Here is a 26,075-nt window from a genome sequence, read left to right as displayed (position 1 = left end):
CCATACATTATCATAAAAATTACCCTGCTGTTTACTTGTATATTCAACATCAAAACTGGTACTTGCCAGAAATACTTCTAAGGGAGACAGTGTGTATATATACACTGGAATAGCAAGCCAACAAACACATCATTCTGTATACACAAAGTTATGGCAAGGCAATTGAATCTGCAGCAACTTCTAAAGATGACAGATTACTGATAATGTAATTACAAGTATCTGTTCACAATCAGTTTCTAGAAGACCAAAGCACCTATTTTCTTTGTGCAAAACACTGGTCAATTGTCGCATGCATTAGGCTGAGGAAGTGTGAGGTCGATGAGCAGTTATTCATCATGTGCTCTTCCTACTTTTCAGTGAAATATGTAAGTATATTTATAGGAAAGGCAGAAAAGAGCACGACAGCACTAAGAGAAGGGACAACACGTCTACCCTCCTGCCAATCTTTCCAAGAGGCAGAGTAGCAAAACTAAACTGGTATCAACTGCTACTGGATAGGAGTAATGAAGACTGCATAGATTCTGGTAATTTTCATTGCACAGCAGCTCTACAAAGAAAAGGCTAAAGTACTTAAGACAGTACTTCACATCCACAATGTTTTTGCAGCAAGAATAAAGAATAAACTGAGTAGTTCAAGTAATAATTTTGAAGTGGCAGTTAATGCTTGAAAATACTGATAATACATACCTATAGAAGTTTTAAGTAACAGGAAGAGAAGCTGCAGATTTTTTTTTCCTCACATATGCAAATATGAAATCCAAAGCTGGGGATGCTTACTGTATTTTGATGAGACAAGAACATACATTATGTTCAAGTACTTGAAGATAGAGAGTGGTTTGGGTTCCTGTAGCTTTAAAATGAAAGCAGCTGCTCTACAGCTGTGCATCTCAAGAAGTCAATAATGACAGATTTTTTTCTAAAAAGCTGTGAGGTTAAGTGTACCTTTTATCAGGAAGAAACATGTTTGGTTTTAATTTAAATACTGCTTTGATATATGCTGTCAGAAACCAGTCAGGAGATAACAAATTATTCTAGCTAAACTGTGTGCAATTTGCCAATAGCAGCATTTTTTGAGCATGTCACGAGGACAGCAACAGTTCCAGTGGTTTACAAAGTGCTTCTCTCTCACTAATAATCCCCAACACTGTGTCCCACAAGGCTGAATGAAACCATCTTGCTCACTGACCTCTGCTTTGTACTGGCAGGCATGTTATTAAAACACAGCTAAGAACAGCAGCTATTTTGCATACAATTACTTAAATCAAAGATCAAGGTTTGACATATCTGGTTATTATTATGCTAGACTTGACAAAATTACTGAAAGTATAAAGCTACTTTGTGTTACCTGAGGCTTCTTAAACAATTGAAACAATCTCTTTCTAACACTGTCTTCCATGCATTTTAATTACGATTGATACATACAAAGCTCCATAGTTTTAGAGATTTTTCAGCAGATTTTTGATATTTTTTCTCAGAAATGCAGCAGTAGCTATATCTGTAACTCTAAAACTCTTAATAGTGACAAACTGGGGAAGGTGGAAAATGACAGAAAAGATGCAACTCCTGCAACAGGCAGGAATTTGCCACCATTGCCCGTATCCCTTAAGTCCCATGTTCAATCAGGTGGAAAGAGGACAGGGAATCTTTTGTGTCATATGCCCTTTTTGCCTAAAAGGTTTTTACCAGGGAAGGTAGGACATGATTCCTGTAATCCATTTCTCTCTTGGGCTCCTGGATACTTCTCAACCAATTCACCTCCTTGCGGAGTATCCTGAGGGCTTTCCAGTTCAGGAAATCCCCTGAGCAGCACTGGAGTGCCCCACCACAGATCATGCTGGCAGGGCAGCCTCTCACCTCAGCACCTGAGTTTACTTGTTTGCTTCACAGTTTACTTTCTCTCATTTAAGGGTTCCGTACAAAATTAAGAGATAAGGAATCATCTGTTATTCAAGGAGCAGCTACTCTCTTTGTAGCCTGAAGAGAGGTGTGTTAAAAAATATCCATCACACAGGGCAAACTGCCTAGTGCATATCCTAACCATCAAAATGTCAATAAAGAGTATAGTGTTACATTATGAAGTGACACAACCAATGCCATTTTCACGTCTACTTTGTCCAAAGCATTACACTTCAGGGGTTGATAAAAGCCCAAGGAAAGCAATCACTAACAACCTAAATATAGGGTTATTTAACACTGTGTTTAAAAAAAGTAACAGCTTTTAATGAGTGTATACTGAGACTTAACATATTTATATCACATGTCTAAAGTCTGTAATAAACTACAAATGCCAGGAAGGCAATGGTTATGCAGCCATGAATAGACTGAGAACCTCTGTGAAGAAAACACCATACCTACAGCTTCCTACTTTTTGTCATTGTTCTTTCTCACAAGACAGCAAGAAACAGAACAATTACTGATGCTTCCTCCAATGATAGCTTATGTATATAAACCTTATTTTCTTTACTCATTATTTTCTTGATAATATTTGGGAAACACAGTGGAAAAAATGTTTGCTGAACCTGGACAAAACATGCAGTAATCTAGTCAGATAAAATTCAATTTACTTGCACACAGAAAAGAGTCACTACACAAAGTCTCACTTTTTGCTTTGAGAATACATTCATAACCTTATAAAAAATTTAAGTACAGAGAAACAAAATAACTGACCCAATGCCTATGACTTATGAGAACAGGTGCAACCAAATTTCAAGGTCCATTTGCCATATTTATTTTTCCCCTCAACATAGTTATGAAAGTGCATATTTAGGTATAAAGGTAGTTCACTCCAGCACAGATATCCTATTTGTAAAGAGGTTTGTGAAATCAGTATAAAAACATTCATACATCTTTTCCCAGTATAAAACACTGAACTGCATATACTTAAGGCAGGAATTTAATCAAGCCCAGGATTAGTAGGACCAATGGAGCTACTCACCATGAGCAATGGACAGAATATGCCTGGCTACCCACTGACCTTATTGAAATTATAGCCATAGTTTATCCATGCATGTTAAAAGCAGTAAAATTCCAACTTTTTGAGACATTCTGTTGAAAGACAGAGTGGAAGTCTTCAGCAAATCATCTGCTCTAGCAACCACTTAAACACCACTGGAATCCTTGCACGTCTCTTCAGACATCTGTAACTGCAAGACTCCAATCCACAAGGGAGAATTACATACACACAATTCATAAAGAATAGCTTTGGCTCCTGCTGTTCCTCTCTCTTGTAAATCATTAACATTTGCAGGAAAATCATGCAATTCCTAGACATCAGGTGGATGAAAACACTATCTCAATCTCAGTTTTCTGCCATGAGAGCTCTACATGCATTCTCTGTGACAGTAAAGCTTGCTAGAGAGATTCTTGCCTCCTAATCAACAACCAAACACATTCCCACATCTTGATTATCCTTGATTATGCCAGCTCAACTGCCTCTGGTTAATGTTGTGAAAAGCTATAAAATGTGTGGATTTAAAAAGAGTGAAGTTTTCTTTTAGACCAGAACATTTTACAAACAAACCAAAATCCAAAGGCACCACTGGAACCTTCAGTTACTAAAGCAAGGTTCAGTTTGAGAAGTTAAACAGATGATCCAACATGTTTTCTTCCTGCATTCCACACTTGATCTCACGTGCAGTGCTGCATTTTCCAGATGGGTTTTCCCTATGCAAACTGGTATTTTTAGCTCTTAAGTGTCTCCTTTCAGATAGCATTTGCTGAGAGACTGCTTTGATCTTAATGCATATCAAAAGAGTCTAAATTACAAATTCCTAAATAAACTGCTTACATTTGACTATGCTCTCTTTAAATTTTAATCAGGGTAGAACACAAAAGGGACAATGTTTCAGCTCTTAACATCCCAGTTGGGTAGGATATTCCACATACTGCTCATGTCTCCTGTATCAGTCTATTGCCAGCTTGTGAACTCTGTTCCATTATTTCATTCTTGATGGCACTTATTTCCATGCCTTTTGCTGTATTTTTGATTAACAGTCTACAGTGATTCCAAAAACTAAAGAATGTAAGATGCATTAAAACACACTTTCAACCATGTGGAAATGTTAAAACCCAAAGTGAATTTCAAGACACAAGATATTTAATACACAGTAGGAGGTGCTTTTCAGTTCAAGCCTTGTATCCTATAAATCAAATATTTTCAAGTACAGCTACTATCCAAAAAGTCAACTAAGGTAGAAAGAAAATTTCAGAATTCTAATTATTGATATCATTAAATCAAATATATTTCTAAGTTTTAAAGTGTACATGGCCATTGTGAGCGTTTTAGGATGTTTCTGTAAGATATGGATCTATTTGCAACAACCTATTTACTCAAAAACTTTCTATTTTTTTTCTAGTTAATGCAATAAGAACACACACATAGAAGACACAAACAGGTGGCTTATGTAAGATTATTGATTGAAAATAATGTGATTAATGAATTCTCCTGGGCCATAAAGGTCTATGGATAAATCTCAAAAATTTTAGGAATGCATAAAGATAGATATATATAATTGGTTTAGAGGAATGAGACTCTCTTTTATATAAACTACAGCTGTTATTTCTCACAGTTCCTCTACAAACAGGCCATTTAGGAACAGGCATGTAAAACTTATTTCAGATTAAAATTGCACTTTAGACAGGCATCTCTTTCCAGATCTAATAGTGCATCCCTAAATCCCAGTTCAGAAAGGTTTCAGAACTGTGATCTCACTATTGTGTCAATATTCAGGACAGCAGGAGGTACCAATGACAACACAAGATCCGAACTTCAGTGTGGTGTTCAACAGAGAAATAGTCCTGAAAGATAGTTACCTTAAAAATACAAATTCTGGTCCAGGCAAAATGTGTTTAAGAATACAGAGGTTTTACAGAGGCTCCAACTCTTGTTTAGGGACTTAGAAAAAACAGACTGTAGAGCCCCACATGACTTACAGAAACAAAGCAGAGTTAGGTCCCTCTGGCTGACCTTGGTAAGGTCAATAGGTATCACAATGAACAGGAATGTTGAGGTTTATGCTATTCTCCACTTTCTCCCTATCACAAAAACACAAATGCACTTCAAAAGTGAACACTGTTTATAGCAATTACTTAAATTCTACCATAGCATGCATTAGCATTTTAAAAAGCATCTGTGTGATGCAGTGACTGATGAGGCATTTTAGAAAAATGTTTTGAAATGTTCTCTTTCTCTTTACCTGTAATAAAATAAAACTAATAGGAACAGAAAATTACTTTTTAAAGTAACTATCAATTGAGAGGAGATGTAGGACGTAAGAGGGCAGCATGAAAGACTGGCATAAATGACAGCCAGGAGATAAGAAATAATAATTTTGCATTATTTTTGATTTAACCACCTCAGAAGAAACTCAATGTACTTGATAGCACCACTGAAAAGTCATGTGATGCAAAAGCACACCAGCACACAATTTTCCAGAGAAATCTGCAAAACATTAGAGGATAATGATCCAGAACCAAGGTCAAAGCATAGGTGCTTGAGGGATATGAAGGAATCTCCTCAAAATGCAGCTAGGCCTTCCGTCCTTTAAGTAAACGACTCTGCACAGGTAATATTTTACAAAACTGCCTACTTTACCAATTTATGTGGAATTTACTGTTTTCTTTTACCACAGTCTTCAACACATTGTTTCTCTCTCTCTCTCTCTCTATCAAAACTGCATGGCCAGCCCCACACAGGAAGCAAAAGGATTTTTACATTAAACTATCCATGAAAGCATATAAATCAGTTATAGCATGCAACAGAGGAAAATATAAAGAAACAAGAAGTACTCTCAAGTACTTCACAGAAAATAAACTGCAATCAGATTTCAGACAGCTATTGAAGAACCAAATCAGGTAGATATTGTTCTGGGCTTACAGTGTTAAGATAGTAGGAAGTACCTATATGCAGGAATTTGTTTGGATGGGGTTACATTACTAACCTACAGAAGAAGTGACACCACAGTTATAAGGCAGATGCTAACTGACCTCAGCACATGGACAACCTTTTAGTCACCTGCTACAGGAACACTGAATTTTTTCAGCCAGATGCATTTAAGTCTGCACAGATAGCTGTAAGCAGAAATGCTTTATTTCCTCAACATGCTATAGGACCTCCTCGTAAAACTCAACAAAAACTTGAGGTCATTGCAGAGAGAAGTCCAGCCACAGAAGCAACATTTACCAGACTGCTCAGACATGAAATTTTCTCAGCCTTTTTGGCACTTTGAAAATGAATGTACACTGAAAGATGTGACAGCCTACAAGAAGTTTAGGAGGCTGTACAATACTGCCCTGAAACTGTGCTGTTGAACTGTCATAATCTGTACTGGTTGTGAGCCTATCCATACTGCTGTACAGCCCAATGCAAGAAAAATAAGAAATTGTCATATTTTTCATTAGCTGTCTACTGACTCTCATTTGAAAAAGTACCTAAAAATGCTTCTCTGTTTGACTTACATTACTGAGTTTTTATATGCAGGCAATAGGGTTGCTGAACATCTCAAAGGAAGAAAGGAAACTTGGGGGGAAAAAAAATAATCTTTCATTGCCAACTATGCAATGGTTAGCCAACTATGCACTTGCAGCTGGGAAAGCCAACCACATCCTGGGCTGCACCAAGGGAAGTGTGGCCAGCAGGTCAAGGGAGGGAATTCTGCCCTTCTACTCTGTTCTCATGACACCCCAGCTGGAGCGTGGGGGAGAACAAGGTCCAGCATAGAACCTCTCCTTGTTGGTTCCTCTATCACATCAAAAATTAAGAGGTATGTGTGAGAGCACATAGTTACCAAGACCATTCAGTGCAATATGCATGGAGAAAGGACTACCAATCAAACCCAAATAATTTCTTCTTCTTTTAAACTGCATAGCTGTAAACAAAGCTTTGAACTTACTGTTTATCAGACAAGAAAGTATTTCTCACCTGGAAACTGCCATCTAAAGAGGAATACTCACCCTGCTGCAACTGCAGGAGGGATGACCAGTATGAATTTAAGTTGTGCTTCATGAAGAGCTTCAGAAAGGTGAGTGAGCAAGTGAATCAACTCCCTGAAATAGAAATATACTATTAGAGGGAAAGGCAGGAAAACTGCTGCTATATATTGAGGAGAACAAGTAACAGTAGTAATACTTGAAAAGATGCAGCTGGCAAGAGAGACAAACACAATTTGTTGCAAATTATCATAGCAGAAAAAAACAGTTAGGAAGACTGATTAGGCTTACTGTCTTTAAGGACTACTAACACTGCACTGCTTGAGACAGTCTTAGTTTTATGGGAACTGGTGATCACCTTGGGGTTCTAACTGTTTTTTAAGTTTTATTTTATTTTTCTAACTATGCATTGTTATCATGTAAAACAAGCCAGCATACTTTATAATTTATTGAGGTCATTTTTGGTGAAAAAAATTAAGATCAATAGAAGAACCAAACACTGTTCTGAAGAAGCAAATTTTGAAGAAAATAAAGTTGCCGCTGTGCTGCTGCACACAAGAATTTGTGAAGATACTTTCACAGCAGAACATGCACTCTTCAAAGGGATATTTCTGAGGCCTGTGTTAAGAAACATTTCTTCTACTGGTTCTTTTCCTGTATAAGTAATCCTTTTGTTTCTCCATACTTCACTGTTTCACTGAAACAAAATACACATTTGACAATGTCATATCTGGAAATAGCATCTTCTGTCTGCATCATTTAAATAAAGACTTCCACAAAAGCTGATTTTCATATCCATATTCTTGATATTTCAATAGTAAAATAAACTTTAAAATTCTTATGCAAACTGGTTTTAGCACTTCTAATTGGAAGGTCGATATCAATAGAAAACCCTTTAATCTGCAGAAACTAAATTTAATGTCATCTTAAGAGGAATCCAAGAATACCCTAAATTTGCACTACAAACATGGCCCTTCTGAGTGCCTTTCTTAAGTCATTTGATTTTTCAGAACAAAGTTAACTTTCCTATTTTTCACCTGCCCATAAGGGCCCACAAACAGAGTCAGATGATATTAGTACAGAACTCTAGATCTGTTTAGGACTACACTTAAACCAGAACCAAATAGAAAGCAACTTCACCATCCATGACAAGAGGCTGAAAGTGCTTAAGGAGGCAAGGCAGAATATACAAAAGCCACCATCCAAGCTGCTTGCCCCACTCAAACTGGATCAGACCTGAGCTCTCAGAAACAACATCTTGGTACTGTCATGCCTTTCAAGGCAGTATAATCCTAGAGATATTCTACTGAAGCTATTGCTCTTCCTATATAATTATCCATCACAGTGATTACGCTTGAAACACTATCCAAAGGTAACCAAGTATTTCCATTTACCCTGAAAAGGTTTGATGCCTGATGAAAACTTCCTAGGACCTACAAAAGCCATTACTCTCAAAATCCAGGCAAACAAACAAAGCACGTTTTATCACCTTTCCAATACCAGCAATATTTTGTGCTTACAATTTGAGAGCTGCCTGTACTGAACAGCCCTTAACAATGAGCTATCACACTGCCACCTGTATTTCTCTTCTAGAGGAAGACAAGGGATTACAGGAATCAGCTTTTGGTCTGTCTGCAGCATGTACTTCTGCCATTCTTGCTTCGGGAAACCAAGAGTTTTCCCCCTGTTACTTTACCACATGCATTCCACATTAGGAGTGTCACTATTAAGACAAATCAATTATAGCAAAGAAGAATCCTTTTTCACAGGAACCACATTAAAAATTTGCAACACTAAGCTAAACAGACATTTATTGAAACAAACCTACACATCTATCACAACTCCCACATGACATAATCTTATCAAAAACCATAATCAGTATTAAAACTAGGTAAGCAAGCCTTCCCACTGATTTGTATCTCGTGGCTTAGTGACCTTTTTAACTAATTATGCCTGAACTACAGTATAACTCAACTTTTATTAGATGTCAGAGATGCTATATATAAAATAAATTTGACCAAAGAATCAATTCCTCTCACCTTGAGATTATTCTACAGTGTTCATCAGTGGGGATCTCTCTTCTCTGCCTGGCCTGCCTTTGTTAGCTGCAGGAGCTTTGAGAACTCTACTCCATGCAAAACATTTGCTGACTTTAACCCTTCAGAATATGAAGGGACAAAAAAACCTAGCATAGGTACAGAACAAGATAACTTTTCCATTTAGAAACAAGGTTAACATCCTTACTCCCATTCTGCACAGGCAAAAAGTGAGCCACAAAGGCAGTGACATACCCACAAAAACACTGACTGCACAAAGAAAGTCTTATTTTGAAACATATAAGTGTAGAACCATAACCAACAACTGTAAACACAGGACGGAGATTTGTGGTCTGGAAAAGGGGTGGGAATGCAGATTGAATGCATTGTTGAATGCAGTGGGAATGCATTGTTGGTGCTCTCATGACTCTAAAACAGGCTACATCTAAATAGCCACTTCCTACCCTCCCCACACAAATTTCAATCAGTATTGATCTGGCTGAAAAACAATTACCTTCAACTTGAAGGAGGTCAAGAAGAAAAAAGGATGGCCAGAAAACTGCAGATTTTTGCTCAAGAAATTCAAATTAGTATCCATTTGCTAACCTGTCAAGCCAGGGTTCTGGGTCCTGAAAACTTTCTGGCAAATCAGGCAGGATTAATGGCTAAAGACTGAATCTAGGCTCACTTCCATGTGTGGCCAAGACAGATGATGTAAATCAAATGTGCACTTTTCCCTCTCCTCCAAAGAGCAATAGCAGAACATTCATTTATTGTGCTATAAATTAAAACTTTACTGTGTCCCAACACAGTAAAGTTTTCCAGTGTTTTAAATGCAATATTCTCCAATGTTACCATTGGCAATTTTGAAAGAAAAGCTACTGACATTTTAAACATTATAATGAAGTACAGAAAAACAGGAATAGAATCAATCTTTCTAAAAAAGCTTCATTAAATATTTACCAGACACTTCACTGTAGTCAAGTTTAACTTCAGAGTAGCTACTGGCAGCTTTAAGATTCTATCTTGAGCTAACTAAGGTCTACTTCATTCATGCTATTTCAGGCCTTCTCTTATCACTACTATTTGGTAGGTCAATTTTCCAAGTGTTTATGATTTCAAAGTACCTTGTCCCCTATAAAGCTTTCATCACCCATAGTTTGTGGCAAGTTTATTTTTCCAAAAATCACCTTTTCCAGCACTGCTGGTGTACTGTGTTTTGAACACCTTGTAGAACAGTTAACTTCAGTGCACAAGAGTGGGAAGTCAATGCATTTTAAAGGCCTTGCAGAAGATAGGAAAGGTTTTCATATCCTTCCCTTCAGTTACACCACCCTTCAAAGCTCTGCAGCTTTCCAACTTCAGCCACCTTTCTGCACAAATTGGGAGTCACTGCTCCCTAAAATTTATGCCTTGTCAAGAAAATTGGACAAAATAAAGCTGTCTACTTGAAAAAGAAATTGCCCTTTTCTGCCATTTCACTGCCTAGTTAATACCTAGAAACTGGAGTGAATTATGGCAAATCTTTGATTAATAGATTAATTTTTCAGGGACTAACATGAAGGATACAACTACCAGAAGAGTCTTTCCCCCTATACTCCTACCAACATTAATAAGATGCCTGAAGGTCATCTTCTGCATAGAGTGACAAAAAAATCACGTTTTTCAGACTGATTCTGTGTGATGGCAGTGCCATCTGTCAAGTAATGCTGGACTGATCAGAATATTGTGCGCATTTTTATGTAGCCTGTGAGAGTATTATAAGTATATTACACCTTTTTCATAACATATCCAGGTCTCTGGAGAAAAATAAACCCACCCAGTAAACCCACAATTGAGATAGTGAGACGTGGTCTTATCTAGCTGTTAACTAAATAAGGAGGAGAGCCTTTGCATGTTCACCCCTCTCAATACTTCTGCCATGTACATTTCTAAACTTAAATGCCATGAGATTAATAACTTGAAATATTTTATTCAAAATCAGGCAAGAAACTTTTAGAAAAAAAGTTATTTAAGAAGTAGGTTTAAACTATAAGAAACTGCAAAACATATTAGAATTGAGGTATCATCTGCATAGGATAGCTCATTTAGATATCTATTAAGAGACTACTTTCCTGTGTGTTAGGGTAAAAGGTGGGCAGCTGAACCCTTTTTTACTGTGCAATGATTGCTAGCATGAAAGGAAGCAGCATCACTTAGATGCAGTCTTTCATCTCCCATTAAATTTGATGTCACTGTGATTTGTATATTAATAACTCTATTCCCAGAAAACACAGGGAAGAAGTAGGTACCAGTGCTACAGAGGGTACTTCAAAGTATCTGTATTAGACATCTGCAAGAGCCTGAAGTGGTCACTATAAAGTCCCCAAAACAGACCCACACAGAGGTATCAAAGCAATTCAGGTTCTTCAGATGAAACAGGTGTTATTTCTAAAATTAAGAACCTAAAAAGAGAACCTAATGCCATTTTAAACAAGTGAAAATACACACACCATGCATTGCTGTGTAGGACGTGAGGGACCAAAGCTTCTACATGAACAGACAGAGAAGAGGCTGCTCAGGATATCTAACATGAAAGCAGGCAGATACACTCAGGCAAACAATTCTCTTATAAAAATTGATAATGCTGATAAATCAACATTTAATGAATATGCAAAATAAAGCAGCACAAAGGACTTACATAATTTAAGACTTTAGTCTGCTAAGCATTACAGAACAATTCTACAACCCCAAACCAGAATGACTGAAAATGTTTTGGTTCTAGAAAAAACCCAAACTAGTTTGAGTTAGTTCTGCTTAAGAATACACAGAACAGAAGGTATTTAGTGAGCCTGAAACCACAGAATTTCATGTTTTAGTGGATGCCAGCAGCATAACTTTTTAGCAACATTTCACCTCATCTGTGATGCCAGCTAGAATTAACAGGAAACTGAAGACTCAGATAACTCCTTGGGCCTCAAAGGAAAAATTTGCACTCAATTCTAAAGTTGACTTGAGTACCCCAAAAAAGAAAGGTTTTCTGGAAACACACAAAGGGCTGAGAGAGAAGTGTCTAAGTTTATCTAATTTTAAAAGTGCTCAGTGATCATAGGTTCTTAAAGAGGCTGGTCACAGGATTTATATGTTACTGAATAGTTACTCTGCTATTCTGTTAGATGAAGATTCTTACATAATTTAATCATCACAAAGCTTTTAGGCAATTCTTAAGCCCCAACATCAAGGGAGAGCATGTGTTATGAAAATGCCCATCCAATATTCAGGTTCAGCTATTGAAAAAAGGTATCTCATGGGGACACTTACTCACCTGAGGTCAACTGAGAAGAGAACTTCAGCTGCAATTAATCCAGCTTTCTGATATATTAAATAGTTTTTAAATCATAGTCCAGTTTCTTGGTGAGTTAGGACACTAATCATCAGGTTTTTAGATTCTTTTGCAGACTCACCTGCTCCTGGGTGCACTCTGCTAGAAAGTATCACTGCACATTTTCTTCAGAGAGTGGATGTTGATTTTGCAGCTGAAACACTTTATCAGGCACAAATATTCCATAAGCAAATCCCCCCACTGTCACTTTAAGCTGGATAAAGAAGCCTTTATCCAGCTTATCAAGTACTGTATCAAGTGTTCCTGCACCACTAAGGCAGCGCATTGGATGGGATCTCAGATCTTTTCCAGAACAGTTAAAAACATCACAGGAATAATTTCCATAGCTTTCCCCTTAACACAGATATATGAAGTATATAGAATAATTGAGCGCCATTTATTAATTTAATGGCTAGGTATGCACTTAATTTAGGTTTTGAAAAATGAAAACCATAATGATTCTCTGTGAAATATTTTTCCTAGATTGACACCACTGCTCTAACATTGCATAAAGCAAGCTGGCAGCTGCAGGGTATACCCATGCATTTTTATGCACCTGTGTTGAGTTTCAATAACCTGTTGCTAACTGCTTATGTGAGATTATTCCTTGTATGTCAGGAAAAAAAGGGATTTTTTAAAATGTTATTTTAAACTAAAACATGTTCACTTTAAATAACATGAATAAACTGTATTAGCTAGGCAGGTCTCCTTGTATTGTCAGAGTGCTCTGAAAGTAGTTCGAAGGCAAAATATCTGTTCCCAGGAGCATCATTATGATCTTTAGTCCCTTTAACTAGAAGCAGGTTAAGCTACTTCCAAGCATTTGACCTTGGGAGGTGTAGGAAAGCCTACACCTCACCTAACAGTTATGACAGATGCTTCATTTGGAGCATGCACAAATACTGTCCTACAAGCACCTCACCTCTCCAAAGGATTAGGGTTCACCTCTGTGCTGACATCTCTTGCGAACTAATCCCCACCTTTCCGAGGTTAAGAACTTGCTCTACTACCGGTTCGAAAGAGACAAGCTGAGGGAAGATCAGGTGTGACTCACGTTACAATATTGCCACGCTGTGGGCTAAAGGAGGCATTGCGCTTCTCCAACTTTACTGACAGAAACAAGCGAAGCAAAGACCACCCATGCTTATGCAGAAAAAACTGCTCTGTACTGCAGGAAATGAACTGATCAAAGTAACAGCACTCAAAGTGCAAAAAATACAGGCTTGCCAACGTAATAAATGCACTTAATTTTGCCCCTTAAGATCTGTTCTAAGAAGTTGTTCCCTCCAAGAACATTATTAGGGAAAACTCTTGGGCACTGGATAGCCAAGCCACTGAGTTTCAAAGCTAGTGATAGGAAAACACAATCTCAAAATGAAGACAATGGTCCCACAACTTAGAAGCATCATAAGACAAAATTACCATGTAATGATGTGAGTCTCCTACATTCACAAAAGAGCTGTAACTGCACACTGCTTCAGCTTTCTGTCTCAATTGGCATAATTTAGAATGCTGCAAGCCCAACACAAGGCACTGTTCAACTTAAACATCCCAACCATTTGGAAAAACCCACTGATGAGTTTCCAATGAAGCACTTAGATCAGGTCTTGAAATGGAAGAAAACGTGCAGTTCCTAACTTCTGTTTCCCTTTATGCCTTCCTGACAAATAATCTCACATTCAAATTAGGATAATCCTCCAGTGCTCACAGTGTTCACAGTGGCCACACATAATTACACATTACCTACTCAGAGAAAAGGATCCAGTTACCATTATACAACATGAGAATAACCCTGTCCTTTTCAGAAGTTATGGAAAATACTTTCCACTCCTTTCTATGAGTAACAGACAGATAGTGATAGGAGGTGGTGCTTCACCTAAATAACACTCAGGTAACTGAGGGCTGAGGCAACTAAACAGCAGTATCTCCTGTAATACTAACAGTTTTTATAACAGCTGTTTTTCATAGTGTCCTTCTGGACAAAATGTCCAGCACACACATAAACTGTGCCATGGAAAGGGCCCTGGGGGTCCTGGTCTCTGGGAAGCTGGATCTGAGTCAGCAGGGCCCTGGCAGCCAGGAGGGCTGGGGGCATCAGGGACAGCATCACCAACCAGAAAAGGGAGGGGATTGTCCTGCTCTGCACTGGGGCAGCCACATCTCAAGTGCTGGGGGCAGTTTTGGGTGCCACAATGTGATAAAAATGACATGAAGCTGTTAGAGAGGGTCCAAAGGAGGGCCATGAGGACGGTGAAGGGCCTTGAGGGGAAGCTGTGTGAGGAGCAGCTGAGGTCACTTGGTCTGTCCAGCATGGAGGAGACTGAGGGGAAATTTCATTGCAGTTTCAACTTCCTCCTGAGAGGAAGAGGAGGGGCAGACACTGACCTCTTTTCTCTGGTAACAGTTGTTGCATCAGAGGAGGTTTAGATTGGATATTAGAAAAAGGTTTTCCACCCAGAGGATGCTTGGGCACTGGGACAGGCTCCCCAGGGAAGTGCTCACAGCACCAGCCTGACAGAGCTCAGGAAGCCTTTGGACAACACACTAGGGCACAGGGTGTGACTCCTGGGGATGGTGCAGGGGTGGGAGCTGGACACAATGATCCATCCTTGTGGATCCCTTCCAACTCAGTTTATTCTGCAATTCTGTGATTCTGTGAAACAACACTGCTTTAAACCAACATTACTCCTGGAAGAGAACTGTATTTTTATCATGCCACAAAGAAACTCACCCTGGAGCTAATAGAAAAGTATGCTTTGCTCATGTGTTTCATCTGCAATACAGCACTTTCATGCCAGTGTGTTTAAAATGATCTACAGTGAGTCTTACAATGACAGTTACACAGTCTGTCTTATATCTGTGTTAACTAATAGGAAAACTATTGATTTTACTTAAATACAGTAAGCACAGTAAATAAAATAACCACTACCACCCACTTCTGACTGGCAGTTACTAATTGCTTCAGACACCCTCTTGGCTACTTTATTAAGACACTGCAGTAGCTTCAGAGCCCAGGATACAGATTAGCTCTTAGGAACAACCGGGCAAATTACCTAATTATAAGCAAAAGCATACAGCAGAAGGATTACTCATTGCAGGGCAATTGATGGAGCCCTTTATAAAGCTAAAAAAGATTCTGCAGTTTCAATTTTTTGTTCCCAAGTATTAATTTTATAGGGAAAAGGTAGGACTGCTAATAGTAAACTCAGTTTGAGAAGTAATTAATACATGCCATCAGTCAGCAGTATTTGCACTAACCAGAATAACCTTAAGTAACCATTTTTTGAAAGGTGAAAGCCTTCCATAATGAAGTTTGCATTCTGTGCATCATTCTTGAAGCTATTTTCCCCCAGACATTTTAGGCAACAGAGATCTGTAAGAAACTTTAGAGAAAGTGCTTTAGAGAAATGGATGCCTGAATTTCCTGAGAAACTAACAGAAAATCTTCAGATTCCTGCACTGAATCATTAATTTCACCACAATATTCTGCCTTTTCCTCGTGAAGCAAAAGTTTGGCGTTTGCCTTAGGTCTTGAAAGTGTCACACAGTTCCAAGCCTCAGCCAGTAACCCAAAGCAAACACTGTTATGATAGAGGTCAGTGCCAACGTGGGAATGAGTGTGCAACTGAGGTATCCTCTATCTCCTCATACAAATTAGATCATGCAAAACTCAAGAATGAAAGACTAACACGACCTGATGAACCCACTGTGAAGATTATGATGTAATCTTTGATCTCATGTAGAGTGAGGTAAAACCCTCTACTTCATTGTAAGACTAGAAGAACAACCTTTAGTTGTTCTAGAATTAAGTGTATTTATTTGTAAAGACATACTCAAATCAACATGGACAAATTAAAAGGATGCTTTAAAGGAGCTGATTTTTAGGAATTGCTTCCTAGAGATTTATACTCACGTTTGCTTTTGATTTCCCAGTTGACTCCACACTTCAACTACAAAGCCATCAAAATTTTCATTCTAAATAAAGAGAATTGTCAACAAAACACAGTTAATGACCATGCAGTTATTTTTCTTGTACTATTACAGATTGAACATGCTTTGTATTCTTACACCAGATTCATCTTTAACACAGCATTTCATGGAGAAGTCCAAGAGAAATTTAAATCATTTAACAAACACAAACATGCAAAAGTTGAAAATCTCTATTAGTTACCCATTTTATCTACTTTTACAGAAAAAGCCAATATTGTATTAGGAAAATTCAGACACTAATGAAAGGTGGTTGTTAAGCAAATAATTTGACACACTTTTAGTTGTATACCAGGGAAAAAACTCATTATCTCTTGAGTCTGAAGACACAAATGCTAATTCAGCATAGACATGATTCCAAGTATCTCCCATAATTAGTCTCTCTTTTGATACTTTATTCTTAGCATGATCAAGGATACTGTTGTACCTGAGTTGACATCCTTAAGAGGTCAAGTGTTACTGAGGACCTAAAATTGACATATTGGTTAAAAATTTTAAGAAATTACTCAGTTTAACTGAGTACATCCAACTTCCTCTAGAGCACTGTAAGATTTCTTTATGTCATGTCAAGTGACAACTCTTATTCTGACAATAAATAAACAGGCTGCCATGAATCAATCACTAATGCTGAATGTCTTTTGGGTGCAGCTTGTCTATTCTCACACATGGGATAGCTCTAAAGCCATTAGGAAAGGGGTTGGCCAGAAACCTTAGCAAAATTCCTCTCCTGCTCTCCCTAGTCTCTTAACATTTTGAGGAAACTGGTTGATCAGACCTGAGCAAAACTGTTCAGTAATACATATCCAATGAGTGATTCTTGGTATTAAAAGTGGTTCCTTAGCTTTACCACACTGAGCCTGAATGCATTCCTGTACAGAAAACAGCACCCATTGCACCCATGACTCTTTTACTGTCCATCAGAAAATACCACTAAGCAGTATAGCCACAGCTCAATAATTATATTTCTAATAGAAATGTAAAAGAAATTTAAAGCAGGCAAAAATCACAAGTGCAGCTGCCAATGACAACAAACTTATGTTGATCAGACTGATGTAGTCCCAGGTTAGACTCATAGTCACCTGCACTTAAGTGTTGCTACATTTCATATTTACAGGAACTGGACACATACTAAGACACACTATCAAGAATCCTCATTATTGCTTTCAGCAAATTCTATTTCATAGAATGCAAAATCACAAGAAATCAGAAATCATCTATTACAAAAGGAATCAAGTATCATCTCACACAATTTTATAAACATCATAAATAGGTTTTTTTACCTTGGCTAGCAGAACCATGTTCTTGGAAAGCTCCTCTATCTCATCTTCACTGCCAAAAACACTCTCAAAGTCTTGGTAAGTCCAGCCATCAAACAAAATTCGAGGCACTATCAGGCAAAGTAGTCAATCAGTAGAGAAAATAAGGAATTTATTATCTACAATGGAATGTTTCTGCAGAAACAGAATACAGCAGATACAAGCAGAGATACAATCAAATCCCATGACTGAGATCATTGCTTTTTCACTCTGACTAACTTCAGCAGCATAGAATGAATTGACACTGTAGAACATTCTCCAGTTTAAGTTTAATTAATGATCAGCACAAAACTTAAGTTTTAAGAGAAGATACTTCCATTTGATTGAACGATCTTAACTGAACCACTACTCAGGGCCTCAAGTAGAGTCTTAAACCAGCAAGAACACAAGACACCAATCTTTAAGTTGTGCATCTGTTCTACCACAATAATGAGGTAGAAAAGTTCACCTCAAACTCTAATTTACTTCATACACAGCCCTACATCACTTCACTCTTCTACTCAACTCAATGCCCTAAGACAAATTTTTACTTTTGGAAAGCACTTGAGCTTATGTGAATTTTTTTCCTAAAAACACAAAACATTAAAAAATTAGTCAGGAAAACTGATGTTGGAACAGTTGACAATCATGCCCACAGGAAAAGGCAATGGATTTTATGGAGCTATGTCTAAGCCCCTTCTAACTACCTTGGTTGTAAAAGAGTATTTTAGAAGAGTATAAAGAGATTTCAAAGGCTTTATCCTCTGGCAGTTGAAGTATGTTAAAATATCTGACTGAGCATTCAATTTTTCCAATACATTTCAAATTTCATACTCCCTTCTGAATCAAGAAGCATTTCACAGTTCTACAGTATTCTTGCTATAGACAAATGTAAGAAGCACAGCAGAATCTCTACAGCAATATTTGCCATTTTCCCTCAAGACACTCAATGCAGCACATCCCAAGAGTTCCCAGCTTCAAGGGGAGAAGAGACAAAGTAGATCTTTTCTGTCATGCAGGAAAGTCTGACTGACTGACTCAGATTTGGATTTTTATTTTTCTTTTTAACTACACAGAACCCCAAGCAACAAGTTTGAAGACTTCTTTCCCCAGGGAGTCACACAGTGTTATATACTAGTATTGTTCCATGGAGGGCACTGTAACCCAGGATTTATTCAGAGACAAGAAGCTAAGGCAAAACAACAAAGGCATCAAGAGGGCCAACACGTCAGTTACTTAACCATCTACAGTTAACTGCTTTTTCTTCTCAGACATCTTCTTCATACAGCTGTGCTAAGGTAATCTTCCTTCCTCCCATACAGACCTGGAAGAAAGTCTTACTTTCCTCTCCTAGAAGCTAAAGAAGATAAAAAGCAAGCAAATAAACATAAACCAGAGACTCACCTATTTTTATGTTTTTGGAGGTTTTTCTCACATCTTTCATCCAGCCTGTCAAATAGTATCAAGTAAGACAGCTGATAAAATATAAATGATGTTGACAATGATAACATATTTTCAAGTATTCTTCAAATGATGTAGCATAGCTTCATTATACACTTCTTCCTGCCACAGACCAGGAGTTCATAATCCACCCAGACAGAACATCTTGTGATGCACAGAAACAGAAGGCATGAACCTGCACCACAGCATTCACTACAGCCTTACAATAGTCCCCACGCAGCCCCTCCCTGCTCAGTTCTACCTCACTATGGAAAGCTACCCCAGCGCCTACTCAGAATAACACTTCTGCAGCCATCAGGCATCACGTGGGAGGAATGTCTGATTTTTTCAGATGATACTTTAAAGTGTCCCATTCTCTCCTCCTGGCGGCCATTGCATTAGTATGAATTTGTTAGTAGGCACTAACGTGGTAAGAATTATAGCTATTTCAAATGAAATTTCACATTCAATCAACTTCAAAACCATGAACTAGTACATACTAGCTGAAATTTAATCTTGCTGCCACTTTCCTCACCATGAAGGGAAAAAATTCTCTTCAAATTAAATTTCTCTTCCCTTTCTAAATAAATTCTCCTAAAGCTTTTGCAAAGGGAAAAAACCAAAACCCACAAGAGGTAAACAACTGCACAATACAACAACCAAGACTGTTTTTCCCTGTACAGGATCTTTGTCCTTTTATTTTTTTAAGAGGGGTTTTGTGGACAGCACGGTGGAAAAGCCAATCATTCTACTTACATTTCTTGACAAATAAACTATGTACACTTATGCAAGCAGGTGAGGACAGAAAAAAGTTCAATCTGAAGAAAAGCCAAAAAAATGTAATGGATGAAACTACTTCACCACGTGGCAGAGCCAGCAAAACCCACCTAGTATGCCAAATCTACACAGTCTGCAACAACATTGCAATTCATATTCAAAGGAAAAAAAACAACACCTTGATCAGCATCATGGAGCCCAGTGAACTGGAACCTTTCCTTCCCTCTCCTCTTCACTTGTAACCAAACCGGTGAGATTAGTGTAAATTTGTTTCCAAATATTTTAGCAATGTCATAACCATGGTTGTTCCACTTGAAAAACAAAGGAGACAAAAAAAGTGAGAGACTCAGAAGTAAGAGATAGAGTTCACTTCACTTTTGACCGATATAAACTCTTTAACAAAAATGTAATCATCTGTCAGATCCCTACTTGTTCATTTGAGGAAACCTGCTGGGATATTGCTTTCATTCAAATAAAAAAGTACTCTTGAGCTACAGCAACTGGCTTGTAGATTCCCACACAGTTTTGAGTTTACAGACTCTGCATTTATGTTCAAGAGAACTTGAGAAAGGTGAAAATTTATAGGGCACCTATTTGTCTTTTGACCAGTGTAAGACAAAAATGAGTGAAAAGTATCCTGTAAAAAAAGGGATGAAACATTTATCATTCAAGAAAGAATGCTTTGAAGGAGACAGGATAGCAAAAGACATCAGTTTGACAGCAGTTTGACAGCATTCAATTGTTACTGTTGATTTAGCAGGTTCGAGTTGCAGCCCTCCTGTTCTGACTTCACTGCAATTTCCCCTGACTCACCACTGACAGGAGAATACTCTCATCCATGTTAAAACCAGCATTAAGGGAGCTTCCCTGTCTGACCATCTAGGAACCACTCTGGCAGTCACAACACCACCACTCCAAACTTTCACAGCTGAGGGTGACTCCAGTGACCCCAGGGTGTCCCTTCTGGTCCCTGCACACTCACACAGTCAGGCAGGGTTTCCTCACTGGCTCAGCCCTGGATTTCCCAAGGCAGAGTCCTAGATGTCTGGAACCCTAAAGCAATTTAATTGTGGTGCAGTAACACAGAAACAGCACGAGCTGGTGCCTCTGGAGAGGGACCCCAACAAAGGAATCCCCAGGTTTTGTCCCTCCATGCCTGTGATAGTCTGGGGTCTTTCTGCTGAGCCCTTGGCTCCTGCTGTGTCCAAGTGTCTGGTCACCTGGCCACTGCCACAGGTCCCTGAGCCCTTTGCTGTCTGAAAGGTCAGCACCAGGTCATGGCCTTTTGTCTGGGGCTCCCATCCAGGCACAACCTGCAGCCCCACTGCAGCTGCACACCCAGTACCTGCTCTAAGTGCACTGCTCAACACCAGGGAGAGGAAAAACAACATACACCCTCCTAGAAGACCTAGACATCCTCCAAGAGACAGATGGGAGAACAAGGGTTTGAGACCCCCTGAACCCCACATCAAATCTCAAATACTTGTCTGGCTATTTGACTGTATTTGACTAGCAGCCCTCACTGCTATAAAAATACTTCTAAAACAGGGATGCAAACTTGCAGCACAGTCTGCTGCATATTCATTCAAAACACATATTTTATTGATTGTATCAACTTACAGGAGTAATATATCCCAGAACATCTCCTGAAAAATGTCGTTCCTTCATCTTCTTGGAGCAATAACTTTTATGTTCCAGTATAATATCCTTTGCTTTTGGATCCACAACTACCAATCCCCTGTCCTGAACATTTTTATCAGAATGCAGCTTCTGTGAAGAGAAGACAGTTATTAGAAGAAGTTATATGAAACAGACACTTTCAATGGCAACAGACTTTAAAAACAACAGCAAAATAAATCACTTCATTAAACTCTGAGCGCTCCTTTCAAATGATGCAGAGCACTTTGATTTGAACTGAAACATACAAGTCCTCAGAAATTGTCATCATCAGTAAACTTACTTTGTTTGTAAAAAGCATATAAACTTTGAGGGTAAAAAGCATATAAACAAAAACCAAAGCCCAAGACATTATAAGAGTAAAGAACATAATTTATGACAGCTAATGGCGCTCTGTTTTCTAACCAATGCTTTCTGTCATGTTACCCCCAAAATAATAAAAAGGGGTTAGGAGTTCTTAACCAAGAATTTGAAGACAGCTTTTGAACTGGATATATTTTAGTCTGAGAATGCTGCACTGTGAAGGCCAAGATTTTAAACACTCTTCTTTAGGGAAGATATTTCAACTGACCCAGCAGATAAAAACAGAACGAGAAGATCTAATGAGATGTTCATGGTGGGTATGCAGAAGGCATCTATTGATTCATTGTAAGGAATTTAGGGATATGGCCTGCCTTAACACCTTGTATTACCCTCACTACCTGCAAATTTGGTAGATGTTGAGCAAGTGATACAAACAGTAACAGATGAACATGCATAATGACAGGAAACAATAACATGCTCAGCAAGTGAAGAGAGACTTCAGCATGCTGGCTGTGCTTGCTCTGATGATTGTGGGACTCTGAATCATTTCTGCCTGCAAAAAAACAACTGATTAGAAGGCTCTTCAAAATCTTTCACCAGGATACAGCCTTCCCATTGGCAATGTTCCATTCCACCAGTAAATGATCTAGAGCTCTTGGCCCAAACTACTGTTCCCCACCCTGATTTCCAAAGGGATGGAAGTGTCCCCCCTGAGGGGATAAAAACTTCCTGTTTCTGCAACTTGCATAGAGGAATAAAGCTCCAGAAGTCTACATCATGTGTTTCAAGAAGTGAACCATTTATGACACACAGAAAAGGTGAAGGAAAGGACAGTTTCAAGTTTTATCTGTGAGTATCAGCTGCAGTGGAAATGCATTAACGCTGTTTTAACAGAGGTAGAGGCCATTTACCAAAGTTCAATTAATTCACTTCACATGTTAGATAAGACAAGAATTTTGGTTATTTCCCTTACCTTTTCCTCCAGTTTTTTTGTAGCACCTTTCTTTGCATCTGTTTTTGACAGGGTACCTTCAGCTAGCCAGGATACCATGGCAAGAGAAAGGGATGCACAGAGAAGCCTCATGGTGTTTTTCCCCATGTCAAGTTTCTCTTCTCCTGAAAACATAAGGGTTCAAATCTCTGTGAACAGAGGAATGTAACAGTTTCATTTGGTTTTCTTGTCTAAAATAAGTCAAGAAATTTTCTTATCTTGTTCCATTTAGAATCACACTTATTAAGGCAGTGCTTCTGCTCAGGCAACAAAAGCAGTGCATTGTGAGAGATTACCTCTAGTCTCAAACACCTTTTCTGTCCCTTGTTTTAGTAGCTGTATCACACATGAAGTGGGTTGGACCCTTGCAACTTCCTTTTTAAGGATAACTTTTTTTTTTTTGCTCCTCCCTAGCCTGGTCAGTGTGTCATAAATTAATTAACAGATATAAAAAATTATAGCTATATGCTTACAGCTACGTGCCTTTACTGTAACAGCAGAGACCTTTGCTTTCAATTCCTTGCCAAGTCACTGATACAGAAATTGAAGAAAAAAAAGGAGGGGGAAGGGTGGGCATGTCCTTTTTGTCTAGAAGGAAAACTCTAGACAGTTTGCCCTAGCTCCAGATAAAGGAACTGAGAATTAGCAGACAACAGTTCTGTTGTGTGTTCATCTATCACACCTTGTATCTGTAGGAAGACTTTAAAAAACAAAGTCAAATACAGCCAGAGTTTGTTTTTCAATCTCTCCCCAGTTAAAAGTTGCACTGGTTTCCCAGCCTAGCTCCCAGTAGTGAATAAGAAGAAAACAGAAAAGAAAATATTTGGCATTTGGGGAACCAAGGCTCTAGATCTGTATCAAGCTGCTTCTCATAAATATGAGATCCTGATCAAGAAGAAAATTGGTTCTTTCCAATATTCTGAATTTTTGTTGAACTTGAAAAACTATCTTGCTTTTTATATTACTCTACCACTCATTTTGAAGACCTACAGGCTCATTTCTAGAAATCATATTTATAAGATTTGTTCTACTGGCACTGATAACAAGTGGCTGCTCAAAGTTTGAGTGCTTTGTTTCAAACTTTCAAAACATCAGGTGCAGATCCCACAACTCAAAACTGAGCCTCTGAGTACTGTGGCAGAAGGAACCTTAAAGCTTCAATGGAAATGTACTCAATGAAACAGACATGAAATCAACAACTCAACAAACTTGCTAGTATTTGTATGTGTCTGGCTTAGCAGTGAGATTTTAAAAACCAGAGGTATTTATTAAAGGATTTAGGGGTTCTGCAGGAAAAGAGAGTATCAAATACTTGATTAGGCAACAAAGTAGAAGGATGATGGCAGAAGTGCTTGAAACAAACAATGTCAGTCACCAAAGAACATCAAAAACCTCCTGTACAAAATTATTTGAAGATTTTAGTAAAGTCTTTTATAAACTGCAAATAAAAGCAGAAAGCCTTCTAATATTTCCTAGATCCATGGAGTGTGGTAAAAGCTGAATTGCCATAAAGCTTGAAATTCCTATGATGAATAATTAAGGTCTCATGCTTCTACTTTGACTTCAAGGTCTCTGGAAACCCCCTTGTTTTCCACATTCTAAAAATGAGACAAAGCAGGTTGCTTTTGATAGTATCTCCTATGTTCCATCTAGCTTGGCAAGATCTATAAACTATTGCAGAGAGGAACAATTGAGAGCCTGAAGAATCAATACAAGTCTTAACTATTTGGACAGGATATCAATTCTCCCAGAAGCTCGTATATATCGATTTGGAGGTGTTTGATTTCACTTTCAGAAACAATTAGCAACAGCATCACTTCCCTGAAAAGAAGATAATGTCTAACAGCTGAAGAACAGAAGCTTAGAAAACCATCCCTGAACTCTAATTAGACATCAAAATGTGCTCATTTCCTTGACAGGATCGTATCCATCTGTCAATTACTGTTAAGTCAACATCCACTCCTAGATTTGTAAGAAGCACTGAGCCTGTGGCAAATTGGTTTCTGCTACTGACAGTCCAGTATAAACTCTTGGTTGGACACTTATTTTAATAGTTTGTTCCTTAACAACATCAATGAAAATTAAGTAGATGGGATTACTGTAACACACAAGATGAATTGGTCAGACTTTAAATGCTCTTTATGGAAAATATAAGGATGCATTTTGCAAGCTTTACAAAACTAAATCCTCATCAAACTTTTCTTCTACGAACTCTCTGCCATTTTTTAACACTTCTCAAATTAGCTGAACTCAGAACTGTCTGAGCTTGGCACTCTTTGTTTATCTCCTCTGTCACTGCAAAATGCAAACAGAATTTAAAATTGCCTCTATATTCTTGTCCAACTGATACTATGGACAACCTAAAGTTTAAAACATCATCTGACAAACTGATCTAAAGCCTAGGTTTCTCTCCTAGCCAAGTCACAAATGTTGTTTAACCCCACCTCCACATGAGGTAACATACTTTTGGAAAGCTGTTTTAAATAATCTTAATTTTTAAAAGCAAGTCAAGCTAGCACAGATTTAGGCTGTCCGAAATAAGCAAGCAAAGAAACTAAATGGATGGTACACAACACTGAGTCAATGTTTATAGTTTATTCATAAATAAGAAACTAGATTCTAACTACATTTGCAGAAAGAACCTGCATCACTTAGCAAAGGCCACGAAACATACTGTTGATGCGTTTTTAATTGAAAACAATAAAAGCTACACTGGGGAGTGAAGAGTGAGAATAAATCCATTTCTAACCTGTGTAAACATTGAACCCTCCCCCCTTGTAAAGTGCTCCACCTTGACGTTCAGAATTCCCTCCCACGCCCGCCCGGCTCTGGAGACACCAGGGAGCCCGCACGCCTGCCATGGCATCAGCGCCGCTGTGGCCGCCCCGAGCTCGGGCCCGGCGGGGCGGCCCCGGCCTCGCCGGGCTGCCGCGTCACCCCCGCCGCAGCACGGCCAGGCCGGACCCCCGCCCCGCCCCGCCGGAGCGCGGCCTCGCCCCCGCCCTTTCCCCACTCTCCGTCCCTTCCCAGCCCCGCCGGGCCACGGACACCACGTACCGCCCGCCGCCGCCGCGGAAGTGCGGGCGAGCGGCAGCGCCCCGCCCCGCCCCGCCGGCTCCGGGCAGCGCCGGGGCGGCGGGAGGGCGCCGGCTGCGCCAACATGGCGGGGCGGGAGAGGCTGCGGTGACCGCTCAGGGCCGGCCCAGCGGCGGCACAGCCCGGCCAGGCCCCACCGACAGAGCCGCCGCTGGGCTGGCCCGGCCCTGCCGGACCCGGGTCGC

At 39.0% G+C, this 26,075-nt stretch overlaps 1 protein-coding gene across 2 annotated transcripts in view; it reads right to left on the bottom strand.

Moving 5' to 3' along the window:
• Window positions 1-25,873, bottom strand: part of CHID1 (chitinase domain containing 1) — a 98,381-nt gene extending 72,508 nt beyond the window's left edge. Inside the window, exons 1-8 of one of the 2 annotated variants that reach the window (XM_063158699.1) lie at window positions 25,852-25,873; window positions 22,777-22,919; window positions 21,444-21,593; window positions 20,002-20,134; window positions 19,011-19,055; window positions 17,592-17,698; window positions 16,238-16,299; window positions 6,952-7,044 (exon numbers count right to left, since the gene is read on the bottom strand). In XM_063158699.1, the coding sequence (XP_063014769.1) occupies window positions 6,952-7,044; window positions 16,238-16,299; window positions 17,592-17,698; window positions 19,011-19,055; window positions 20,002-20,134; window positions 21,444-21,593; window positions 22,777-22,902 (716 nt within the window). In that variant the 5' untranslated portion in view covers window positions 22,903-22,919; window positions 25,852-25,873. Of the gene's footprint in view, window positions 1-6,951; window positions 7,045-16,237; window positions 16,300-17,591; window positions 17,699-19,010; window positions 19,056-20,001; window positions 20,135-21,443; window positions 21,594-22,776; window positions 22,930-25,851 lie in introns of those variants that run through there. The other variant, XM_063158698.1, reaches the window with a different exon arrangement.
• Window positions 25,874-26,075: the final 202 nt, after the last annotated feature.

This window comes from Melospiza melodia, chromosome 6 (genome assembly GCF_035770615.1).
Source record: "Melospiza melodia melodia isolate bMelMel2 chromosome 6, bMelMel2.pri, whole genome shotgun sequence".
In the NCBI taxonomy this organism is placed as follows: Eukaryota; Metazoa; Chordata; class Aves; order Passeriformes; family Passerellidae; genus Melospiza; species Melospiza melodia.
The sequence above is the reverse complement of the archived record's forward strand: the minus strand, read 5'-3'. Positions and strand labels throughout refer to the sequence as shown.